Source organism: Cynara cardunculus (genome assembly GCF_001531365.2).
Source record: "Cynara cardunculus var. scolymus isolate 2C chromosome LG 6, CcrdV1, whole genome shotgun sequence".
NCBI classification, from domain to species: Eukaryota; Viridiplantae; Streptophyta; class Magnoliopsida; order Asterales; family Asteraceae; genus Cynara; species Cynara cardunculus.
Window position 1 is genome coordinate 20,472,020 of NC_037533.1, and position 13,553 is coordinate 20,485,572.

General features: G+C 32.0%; 1 protein-coding gene across 1 annotated transcript; it reads right to left on the minus strand.

The window, feature by feature from the left end:
• Positions 1 to 8,233: 8,233 nt before the first annotated feature.
• Positions 8,234 to 9,516, minus strand: LOC112514921 (transcription factor TCP14-like). The gene has a single exon (XM_025121562.1). The coding sequence runs from the start codon at positions 9,514 to 9,516 to the stop codon at positions 8,296 to 8,298; it is 1,221 nt and encodes a 406-aa protein (XP_024977330.1). The 3' UTR covers positions 8,234 to 8,295.
• Between the last annotated feature and the right edge of the window lie 4,037 nt (positions 9,517 to 13,553).

Consider the following 13,553-nt stretch of genomic DNA (forward strand, 5'->3'; position numbering starts at 1 on the left):
ACAATATATAAACTAATATTTTTCATTTAATGACTTTTTCTACAGGAAAACGAGTCTGCCATCAAGCAACGGATTTTCAACCATGTCACAAGTTTATTGGATTGTTCATGGTAGAAAGTAATATGTGGCTCTCTCACCAAATAATATACCGAACTGACAATAATTACCTATACATTATACTTTTATTTCTCACATGCAATAAATTACACGACTATATTATTCTTATAATGAGACAATCAAAAACATGAATGTTAGTTTTACATCTACCAAATGTATTTCGTACTATTTCACAATTTAATAGCGTGCTCATAACAAAACATGATATCTAAACTTCTCACTTATTAATTTCTTAAATCACATACTCCATCACAACCTAAAATTCTTTCACACTACATATTCATTTTCTCTGAAACAATATATTGCAACTCTCTTTATGCTTACAAAACCAAACATTCGAACATACAATTCTAACATTATTATTGTGATACTTTTACCACTTTATATTTAATTCAAACTTCTCGATGTTTTTCTTCATTAAGTAACAACGACCGCGCAAAGCACGGTAACATTTCCTAGTTATGATGAAAACCTTAATTTCTCAACCACGAGATAGGAATTACAATTTTTAACAAACCACATGAAGGGACGGAAAGTGTAATTTACTCGGATTAAAATAATGTAAGTAAGAATAAAGTTCACTTTTGGTCCTTAATTTTTGTCATTTTCAACGGTTTTCGTCCCTCAACTTTGTTTTAACATATTTTTCCCTCACGTTTGTCAATTTCTACAGATTTATGTTCTTCTTCTAAAGGTCATTAACTTTTTCGGTTAAATCCAATTTAATAAGGGTTATTTTATTTATTTTATCTATTTTCTTAATTTTCTTTTCTTACAAAAACCATCAAACTTTAGAAACCTGTTATGTAATTATCTCTAACATATATAAAAGTAATTATGATTATTCGAATCAAAATAATTTTAAACATGTAAATCCAAAGAGTCATGGAAGCCTTTTTTTAATTTTTTTGATATTAATTATTTCTTTCATTTCAAAATAAGTGTTGCTGTTTTTTTAATCGAAATAGGCGTTCATATATTTATTCCACAATAAGTGTCAACTTTCAATAACTAAAGTGATGTTTAATTCACATGATAGGATATGTTGGAACCGGAATATGTCAATGGAAATGAAATATGGAGAAATTGGAATGTAAATTAACCATATGTTTGGTTAGAAGGAATTAGAATAAAATCTATCAAAAGAATTTGAATGTATGTTTGGTCCGTTGAATATAATAGTGATGATGGGGTGGTGATGTCGATGGTAGTGGCAGTGGCTTGGTAGTAGTGATGACTATGGTGGAAGTGACGACGACGATGGTGGTGAGGATGAAGGCAACAATGATAGCCGGGAGAACGATGGTGATGACGGCAATGACAGTGGTGACAAGCATCACAAGTTTTGGTTGTATTCCAAAATAAATGGTGTTAAGTTTTTGGAGTAATTATTAAACCAAATTTGAAATAATATGAGAATGAAAAATAGATGATTAATTAAAGGGATTATAATTATATAGTAAAAAGAAAAAAGATTGTGAAATCATTCCATTTTTTGACACCTGGTCTGCTTGCTACTCATCATGTTCTAAAAGTAAAATATCAACCCCTTGTTTTTTTGCTTTCCAACGGATTCTTTCTTACATTTTTTTTATTTTTTATTTTTTTTATCAAATGCTATAAAATTTTAGTTATAAATATATCATCTTTAACTTTACTAAAATAATAAATATCTTATTTTGCTTCTTAAAACTGAAACCTATTATAACCAATATTGAATGGCATCTTCATCTTCATCTACTAAATATCGGATGATAACGTTATTGTATGTTAGATAAAGACTCGATTAAGACGTTATAGCAAGTCATATATAGACCGCACAATAATCTTAGACTCCTAAAAATGATTCCACATATAATATAATAAAGGTGTGCGAACGACTTTGACCGTCTCAAACCGTGAGGCAAAATCGTGTGAATCACATGTGATCTTATACGTGATTTTAGTGTAAAATCACATGTTCATGTACCATTTTTTTTTGTATGAAACCGACTCTCTCTCTCTCTCTCTATATATATATATATATGTTAAAATTAGAGTTAAGATTTAATATGTTATGATTAGTTTGGCTTTAAGCTTATTAGTAAAAAGCAAAACAACTAGTAAATGACACGATATAAATAAAATGTTGAGTTTATTTTTGAAATGAAAATATTGCTACTCGGGTTGGTAATGGTATGGTGGGACTGCCAGGCTGCCTTTGAATAATAAAAAAGGCAAGAGAATGATTTGGTGTTAGACCCAAAATGGGCCCACCTTCCTGACCCAACACCTAGACCCATAATCTATGGGCCCCCACCCTTTTTCATTTTCATTTTCATTTTTTATTTTTTCTTATATCATTTTTAATACTTGTGAAATACGTTATAAGTAATATTCATAGATTTAAATACTTTTATTTATTGTTTTAGTTTTGCATCGGATTTTATGCTATTTCTGTTACCGTCATGTTTTTATTCTTTTTTTTTACTTATTTTCTCTAATTATTCATTTTTGGGATTAGTTCTGGATATCCAACCCGCTATGTGAGCCGACTAATCCCAGGACGACCACCTATTTCGATGAGAATGAGCAGATCTCGAGCTGATGGAATCAAAAGATAAATAGTCTGGAAGAAGAAGAGGAGGCGGCGTAGATACGAATAAAGAAAAACGGTGAACATAGAAAGATAAAAGAGTACGACTGTGTTAAATTCCAATAAAATTTATATTTAGTTGAAAGAACTAAGTACGACTGTGCAAAACTCAGTGAAATTTTCTAGAGCAGTGAAGGAGTTGACCATGCCCATGCCATGATATATGGTATGGTCGTACGTATTTGTATGAGTATTTCTTATTTATTGGAAAAACGTATGTTATATTTCATATCTTGTTCGAAAATATTCATTATGAAACAAAATAATATTTGTTTTGTTTGCAAAGATCTTTTTTAATCGAAAGATAGATATGCTACAACGTCATACGCTTGTAGTCATTTTTAAACATAACAATTGGCATTTCTGAATCGAAGATAAAAAAAAAAAAACTCAGTTAAACATATGCGTACAACTTAATCTTAAAAAAAAAAACAATTGTTGCTTTTTGACAACGGTTTAGGGTTTATTACTATTACCATAGCCAACTTATTAGGAATGGACAATATAAATGATGTACATACTAAAACTACGAATGGGTTGTGATAAAGAAGGTACGGTGGTCCTTTCTAGTAAGCAAAGACTCATATAATACCAAAGATGGATGTTGTATACTACTACACAATGTTCATTTGTTGTAGCCATCATGCAAAAACAATGGTTTGAGAAGTTGCACATACATCAACAAAAATAAGTAGCTAGCGTTTAACCTTTTAGTACCTTTTTAATCTAGACTTGCTTGATTCTCCTACTGTCACGAGCTTTTCTTTTCCAAGGCTTTTTATGACTTTAGTGAAAAAAGAGTTGTCTTAAAGAGAAAGCTAGACATTATTTTGAAACTCGAAGAGATTGGTCCATGATACTTGGCCTGACAACAAAAATTAATTAGATAAACCTATGACAGCTAGACTTGATTAATATAGAATTTTATGCATCTATAACTTACGAGAATACATGTTTATTGTTGCACCAAAGGAGCATTATGAAATTTAATTCTTAGGTTAATAGAACGCCCCCGATTTAAATAAAAAAAGAGAGACATAGAATGAGTTGAACAAATTGAATGAAACAAGTTTCACCAAAATCTTGAAAGATCAGCTTAAACCAAAGAGCTTTTTATTTCTAAAAAAAGGAAAGAAAGGCAATCAAGTATCTCGAGCAAATAATTAGCATTGTTTTTATTGCTTCACGTGTAGCTTTATATATATGTATAACTGAGAGCAAACGATTACGATTCAAATGTAACTAAATATCTCAACGGTTACTTGAAGAATTTTCAAAAAAGTTTAAAGATCTAGTTTGCTAGTCAATGGACCCCTATCCTATAAGTTTTAAAAAATTTAGATTATAAAGTTCATATTTTATAAATATACAAAAATTTAATAATTTAAACTACGACCCTCGTTACCATAATTTTTGGATCCACTATTGTGAATAAGTGCATCTTGTTGTACATATTGACATGGACTCAACGTCTTTGTAAAGTCTCACACATTTGACTACTTGATTTTGGTGGTAGGATCATCGGTGTGCCTTCAACTTGATAACACGAAAACCTAATATGAAAGCAACTTTCCTTAGCTAAGATGATAGTGATATATAGTCACGTAAAGAAATCACCTATACCATCATATTAAACAACGATTTTGATGCATGACTTGTAGAAACTCTACGTGGTATATAATTAAATATCGAATCGAAGCATACATGTACAAGTCTTTAACAAGGTATTGTGTAGGATCATTTAGAATACATTGAAAACATATATGAAGTCTGAATTAGCTTAGTCGCACTAATTGTTTTGAAAATAAAAGAACATTATAACACAAACCATAATTTCAGTGTATGCAAGTCATAGATGCATGTTTTAATTTGCATCCTTTATTTGTGAATATTACTTTCAAATTTTAAATGACATTTACTATCAGGGTCATGCATACGTCTTTTCCTATGTAGGGTACTTCTCACCCGCATAAGTACGTAAAATTTATTAAAAACAAACCAAATAGTGTTGTTAAGGACATATGAAAAGGAAATAATTATGTACAGATTCCTTCGGTTAAAGTGATCCACATCTTGAAATGTCAGATCAAATAAATATCGTAGGATATGATTGTGTAAAATACGATACTTCTATTATCATCCATGAAGGGGTTGCAATAAATAGAAAGAAAATTCTCTAATGACATTTTTACCCCTTTAAAGAAGTCTCGTTTAATGCATATGAACTATGTTAAAAGTAGGTTGACAGTAGATAAATAAGAAATAAAATATAGACGAATTTCTACTTTTAAAAGTTTAAAACATAGTATTTCTATATAAAAAGCTAGAATACTTGAAGGGACATATATACATACATGGACTTGTAATTATGTGAGACAAGACATTTTCGTGAGACACCATGTGAGCCCTTGGGTGGATATTTTCTATCTCGTCGAATTTTCACAGCAAAATACCGAACATTCACGATAAATAATATTGAACCTTGATAGCATATATCGGAACCTTCACAAGAAAAAACATAACAAATATTCTAGGAAAATTAAAACACACCAAACCTTCATGATGTGTATCCGAACTTTCACCATATGTCTTATGGTCTCACCAAAAGTGGTTGGTCTTACAGAAATCCAACACCATAAACATGCAAAAGCACGCACGCACACATACAATATTTTTGAGTGAATTACACCTTAGTCTTGTGCTTTGACTAATTTTTGGTTTTGGTCCCAAAAATTCATTAAGTATGCCGGTGATCCTTCTTTCATGTTTCACATAACAAAAACATTCGTCAATGTTAAAATCATCAACCCCCATCATGTACCCCTTACATGAGAGCCCTGATCTAAGTTTTAGCCCTTTCCTTGTCTTCTAAAAAAGTTTTTTGCTTTTATAAAACTGTAATTGTCCTTGCAACACGTGAACTCCCCCACCCCATCCTTTCTTTGCGAACCAAGTTCTAAACCCCTCCCCTTCATTTCTATAGCGAGCCAAGTTTGTACTTGAAAGGCATATATATCCAGCTTTTGAAGGCGACACCTAGCAAGGTTGGTTTTCAGATGCGACATGATCTCGTTTAAGTCTTGTTTGAAAGCGGATCCAAATGATTCAAGTTTGTCAAAGCATCTAATCGTTGAGTATGAATACGAAAGCTAATGATTTTCTTGTATATGAATTAGGGTTTTTCTTGTTCTTTATTTAGATTTCGGTTATAATTTAGGAATGTTGTCAAGTATGAATCTAGAAGGCAAAGATCTTCTTGTGTATGAATGTCATTGTTGTGATTGTTTTTTTAATGTTCTTGAGTTTAGGTTTGTATGGATGATTTTGAATATTTAATTATGAATGTTGTTGAGATTTGATTTAGAACATGTATTTTAGATTTAGATTGAGGTTGTTGACGTTTTGAATGTTCATATGGCTTATGTGTTTGGATGACGGTTGTATAGTAGTCACAGGTGAAGGATAAGAAGACCAAATTACCCTTTACATAAAAGATTGATGATGTAGTGAAGTTAATGGTATTATCTTAAAAGGCGAATGTATGTATAAATATAAAAATAAAAATAAACTTAACATGTATATATATATATTTTAGAAAACAAAACCATAAGACTCATATTTGTTAATCATATAAAATATATGATTAACAAAGAAGAAGCTTCTTTTAGCTTTTGTGTTTGGTTTCAAAGTAGGCATGATTTGAAATTATTAAAAAATGATGACACATAACATAGGTTAAGTTAGTTATAAATATTACCAACTCACTTCACTTCATTTGATTTTCTTTATTATTATTACTTACCCCAACCTTTCATTTCTCCATTACCAATTATGCCAAAGTACAAAAACACCCTTCACTCCGCCTTTTCTACAAATAAATAAATTGGTGAGAAAATGATACTATTAATTAAAGGTGTATTTAAGGAATTTTAATTTCAATTATTTGGTGTTTTATATATATATATATATATATATATATATATATGAAAAATTAATAAACGAATATTAAGTGGTTTTTAATGTGAAAATTTCTTCACTATATATATATAATTACAAGTTAAATAAGATTTCGTTAATTATAAATTGAATTTTTAATCCAGTCAAAAAATTAAAAAAAAAATAGCTTCTACCATTATTAAGACTTGTTCAATGTTCTCATATCCCAGCAATAAATTGAAAAAAATAATGGTTGACTTAATTTTAAATACGGTCAAACATCCATAAAATACACATTAAATTTCTATTATTTTTTCTAATTATCATGAGATCATATAACAATTAAGAATTAATGCATTTATTAGGAAAATTTATCTTTTGCATCATTTTTAATACTAAAATGATACAAACTCTGGTTACTAATTCTCTTTTTTTAAAAGCAAAAACAAACAAAAAATCTGCAATTTTGATATAAATAATGACTCGTCTTTTAATTATTATATAATTTCTAATACTAAATCAAATACTTCAAGTATATTATTAAAAAAATCTATGTATTGGTTGTTTACAATTAATATGAATAAAATTTATTAACATAATGTTGACAAGGTTATAACCCAAGTATTATTTAAAATCAAATAAACTAAATTACATAAATATCAAATTTGAAGGACTATTTTGTGATTAAAAATAGTTAATGCAAAGAAATAGTAGAATACCAAATTTGGTATCATATTTATCAACACCAAAATGATGTACAATTATGTTCGGTTAGAGTGAATTGATATAAAAATGGAATTGAGTGTCGAGTTGAATATGTCCTTAATATACATTGTGTTTTTTTGGCTTAATTTGTGACTTAACTACAAATCACAGCCTGCATGTATTGTGATTGCGGTGGTGGTGATGATGATGGCATAATGGTTGTTAATAGTCTTGACCAACGACATAACTAAAGACATATACAAAAGCGAAAGCATTGGAGAAAAATATTTGTGCAAAGACAAAAAACAGTAATTAATCTAGACGTTAATATACGAACAATTACAATATTCCATCTATTTTTTAATGGTCCATGTGTTGAGTAATTAGAATTGAGTGGGTTTCGATGTGTGTTAGGTTGTGCGGTTGATTCTTATTATTGAAATACTGTTAAAAAATAAAGATCAAATAGTTTTTTTTTCCTATATACCGACACTTGTAATCTTTTTTAAAAAGACAATCTAAAATTTAATATACAAGTGTATTTCAGTTATGTAATTCAGTAAATTCTAACTGTTAGTTGTAATTAGTTATTTATATTTCCAAATAAAAGATGAATTAAATTATATAAAATTCATATTAAGAATACAAAAAATGGGATATATATATATATATATATATATATATTATCTTTTATGACTAAAACCGCATTTTCTCCTCAAACCCTTTGAAAATCTTGATTATATTAATCACACAACCGAAATGGGAAAATTAAATAAAAATTAAAAATCAGAATATTTAAGAATTGTTTTTAGAAAATTTTGAAAAAAAAAATGGAGAAAATCAAACCTCACGTGTGTTTTACACATCAAATTTAACAACACAATCGTGGGGGCGGGAATCCCCTACGAGTTGTGGCTGGTTGTATCATGGCGATCACCGCCGTCGCCGCCGCCGCCACGGTGGTGAGACTGAGACCCACTGGCCGGAGGTTCAGATCCCCCTGGACCAAATATTGGTCTGTATGGGTTTAATCCGGCAAGCATGTTCAATTGCGCTTCATTATAACCACCACTACCGCCACCGCCACTGCCTCCATTGCCACCACCATTACCGCCAATTCCAGCCCCCAATTGCTGACTTGGCAGAAGCGCGACGGGTGTCGGAAAATTCATAAAATGTAAGCCACTGGAAACCGTCCCTCTATACACAGCGGCGCTGTTATTTACGTTCGGAAAAGTCCAGATAGGGTCGCCGTTCATCACTTGGTGTTGGTTAGAATTAGCGACCATCCAAAAGTTTGCCGGAATCGATGGGTGACTTGCCGCCATCGCTCCGGTGCTTGACTGCATCAAATAGTTTCCCATCTGTTGTTGGTGTTGCGACGACAAATCCAGCTCCGCCGGAGGCCGCCGTTTTCTTCCCATACTCTCCTCCGTCTCCGATAACTCCACCGGATTCTCCCTCATTTCTTGCTTCGCTTGTAATATTTGATTCAGATTCATCGTCGAACCAAAACTCAAAAGATTAGATGACGAATTCTCCGACGAAGATAACCCAATACCCGGAAAAAGATTCCTCCTTTGTGGGAGAGTAAAATTCGGGTTGAAATAAGTGGATCGGAGCTGAGACGGAACCGACATACTTGACCCGGAGCTCCGGAGAGAGATATTAAGTGAAGTAAAGTTCGCCGGGATGGTACCAGTACCGGTTGCTGCGATGACGGCCGGCTCCGCCTGTTGTAGTAGCCACTCGATGGTTTCACCATCGGACTTGTGTCCAAGCTCACGAGTAAGCTGGAAAACCCTAGCGGCACATAAAGCCGGCATACGGATACGACGGCCACGGCCGTCGACCTTTGTATGCCTGTCTTTAGTTGAAGTTCTCTTGGGTGGTTGTTTCTTTGACGAGGGCTCGGCGGAAGAGGTGGTGGCGGTGGTGGTTGTTATTTGCAGATTGGAGGTGTTGGATCTACCAATAGGGTTTATGTTAGTGTCGGCGGAGATAGCAAGAGAAGGGTATGCTCCGGTGGCGGAGGATGAACAGCTGGCTTCATCATCTTTCTTTTCAAGCAACTGAAAAGGGAAGTTTGGCCGGTGGTGGAAGTGATCATCACCGCCATCCATGATCGCATGAGATATTATAAATATATATATGTATATATAATATACACACATACACACACACACTAAAACCTACAAGAAACACACACACACATCCTTACTCTCTCTCTAAACTTATAATATGATCAAGAATGATCAAGAATCCAAGAAGATTTTGTGAACTGAATTAGGGTTTTTGTGGGTCTTAATTTCTTTCTCTTTCAGAACATATAAACAGTCTCTCTCTTGAAACTGGAAATTCCATCACATTTGATGTGTTTGTAGAGAGATTGGGGGGGGGGGGGGGGGGGGGGGGGGAAGGATAAGGGAAGGAGGGCAAGCTTTAAGCAACAAAGATAATGAGTGGGAATTATAAGGGTGACCTTTAAAAAGCAAAAACAAAAAGAAATTTGGGTAAAAGAGGAAGGTTAAGTTTTAAAGTATATATGTGTTTGGTATATAAAGTATTGGTCAACCTACATTTTTAGTCCTTCGACTAGAAAATGATTGATGTTACCATGAATAAAACGTACGCTGTATTTGTGCAAGTCCACTTCTTTCTCACATTTCTATGTTTTCGTGAAAGCTTTATAATATCCTTTTGTGTAAAAAGGAGAGTTTCTAACTTGTAATCCACTAAGGCAATTGACCCACATCGTTAATTTGACATGCTAAATTAAATGGTTGGTTTAAGAGCCTAATTAATGTTCACAAGAAACCCAATACACAAAAGAACTGTAACTCTCGTAATGCGACCTACCAGATTCGAACTCTTGTTTGTTTGGACAAATATACCACCGGCCCTAGCTGTAACAAAATATGTTATGCCTTGGGGGCTTTTGCTATATCCCGTTCTTGGCACATGGTATACTATTTTGCATATTCTCTTGGTTTGTAAATTAAACACATACATGTCTAATTAACGTCTCAAACACAAATCAGTAATGGGTTTGTGACCTAATTACTAAAAGCAAATGAAAATCATGCTTAAAAGGTTATTTGTAACCATGAGTTAAACTGGAGAATTCTAAATCGTAATCAATGTGAGATGAGACATCGTAATGCCCCTCAACTTATATAGATCTCTAGCTTTCTTGTTATGTTAGATGCAGACATGAATGAGAAGAAGCCCAAAATAAGTATTTTCAAGAGATAAATGAGTGAATGGTACTAGTACGGAAACACAAGCAATAGATGTGGTGTGGTGAAACACGTACACGGGCTGGAACGTTAGCCGAAGAATAGTAGAGGGATGAAGGTGTAAAATGAGAAGAAAAAAAAAAAGGGAAAAGAATGACTTTGTTGACATGTTTGCTGTTATCTTTAAAATTGATTGGAATGTATCAAAAAAGTATTTTCTTTTCCAGATATTGTTATCATTTTTGTTTTAAACTTTTCTTTTAAAAATTCCAATTAAAATTATTATGAAATCAAATAGATTATGTGATCCCCAAAAACATTCCAATTTATATTTTTGTAGATATACATCTTTAATAATTATTTAGTATGTATATGTATATATATATATAATTTAATTTTTTTTTATATGAATAAAAATGTTAAAAAAATAAAAATAATAATAAAAATGAAGGGAGGAGTTGGTTCCTTTAATTGTGGTTGGACAGAGGCCTTTGGTTCAGAGTCCACGTGAGGTGCTCTTTTTATCATTCAATCCATAAAACAGTGGTGGGCCCTCGTGTCCCTCTCTCTGGGTCCCACTCCTCAGCAGCACTGATTGCGTCTTTCAATTATCGTAAACCAACCTTATTATTTTTTTAATTTACAATCTTTAATTATAAATTTATTACTATACATATATATTTATTTATTTATTTTTAAAAATCAGAATATTGTTGCAAAAAACAAAAATACCAGAAACTACAAATTCTATTGATATCCATAAAACGTATATGCGAATATAAATAAAATGTTTCACAGTGGTTATTGAACTTAAACACTTTTTTTGAAATTTGTAACTATATTGTCATATACAACACTCGACTATCCAAAATATTTGAGAATTCAAACATAGTATCAATGTATTTGGTTAATTATACCGGTTCTATTTGGATTCAGATTCGATAAATAATGATGACAATAGGGTTATTTGCAAGCCAACTCAAATGACATGTCCGTTCTTGACTAAGATCGGCTTCAGCTCAAGAATTACTAAGGGTCTTTTCTTTAGCGGTTTAACGAGCTTAATGTGACTGACAACTTATTCGATCAACTATATGTAACTGTTTGGTTGTGACTTAACAATACAAAAATGTCTTATCCAGTAAGTGTTAGGTGGAAGCTTTATGCAAAAAAACCCAAGTTTTTTTTTTCAAACCCATCTCTCCCTCCCGATTAAAGAACATGCATATTCCATACAAGAAGATTAATCAACACATACAATTTTATATATGCATAATTTAATGGAAAACCAACAAGAGAGTCCCTAAATTTAAGCACAATTAGCTTGTTAAATATTTGAATTAATATTTTTTATTTTTTATTTTTGTGACAATTGAGTTACCAAAATTGGAAGAGTTGTTCACAGTTTACCGTAAAACAAACAAGACACAATTTATGGTACAAAAATGTTGTCTATTTCTTCTCCCAACAACTACGGATTTGAATTATTATGTTTTATTATATAAAGTAATTATTATATATATTGAAAATGTTATATAATAAACATTAATAACGATGTGAAAGTTGCTTTCAAAAAACAACGGTGTAGGAGTATGCAAAAATCATATTTGTCTATCGAAATAAAAGAACTCCTTAGCAAGACGTTTTAGTTCCAAGGCGAAAGATCGTGTGAAAATGAAAGTTCAGGTAAGAAGATATTTGGATTTTTGATCACCTTTAATCTCAAGTCCACTCATGAATCGCGCTTGATACATGGATTGATCCGGTACATCTCATCCTAATGTGCATCAAATGGTGGAGATCTCTTCTTACATTTCTCACCTCAACTCTTTTTCTCATCAGAACGTAACCCTTAGCTCCAAAATAATTACATGATGGACAAAAACTATTGTCATTTTGTTTCACCAATATTTTCTAACGATACCCAAAAGAGATATGAAAAAAGTGCATAAACTAGTACAAGTTTAGAGGTATAAGTGTGTAGCAAGTTCAAGAAGAGAAATTAGAGAAGTAAGAGTTCTACTTAAATATTTTGTTTTAGCACGAATGCATCAGTCATTATGAGTTCATATTGATATGCATTGTTAATGACATATATTTGGTGCATGATAGTTAGTAGAATTGATGTTTCTGCGTGTTATGATTTCAGTATGTCTGTTTGTAGTATACCCAAGATTTGTTATAGGTCGATTGAAATGAGTTTTTATGGATTTTAACTTGTTACTTTTCGAGAACAACCATTCTGCATTGAAAGTCGCATTTAAAGCTATTTCAGAAATAGCTTTCAAGGTCACACAACGAATGCTAGCTCGAGGCACCTTCAAAGTCACATAACAAATGCTAGTTTGAAAACCACTTCCAAAGTTGCATTTGAAGTGGCTTATAATTATGACATAGTTTGGTACTGCTCAATTCAACTTTAAATGATTAGATCAACGGTGTTTAGCATTTTGTGACTAGTACAAGTGATTAGATGGGCATGTATAATGTATTTGTTGGTCGTAAGCAAACAAGTGTCAAGTAAGCTTACTTGAGTTCAAGATGAGTTTTATGTGACTTTTTTCGCATGGAATGCACACATATTTATGTATTATGTATATGATTATGATGATTATTTGTACATGTTATATTTTACATTCCGAATGTGATGCATGGAAATCATGTGGCTATGTGTATGGTCGTCAATAATGTGATGGTTGGAAGCCGTATATTGTGTATGATTGTCAACATATATATATATATATATAGAGAGAGAGAGAGAGAGAGAGAAAGAGAGAGAGAGGAGTGATCATATGAAAACCGCCCTCATTTGTGTAAACTGTGCAAACCACCTTCATCTGTCGATTTCATTGTTTAATCTTATGAATTTTTTTCATGAAATTGTTTAATCTTGGGAAATTGTTTCATATAATACTTTTTTT

Excerpts from the sequence above, each read along its gene's own strand:
- LOC112514921 (XM_025121562.1), bottom strand. The coding sequence starts at position 9,516 with ATGGATGGCGGTGATGATCACTTCCACCACCGGCCAAACTTCCCTTTT.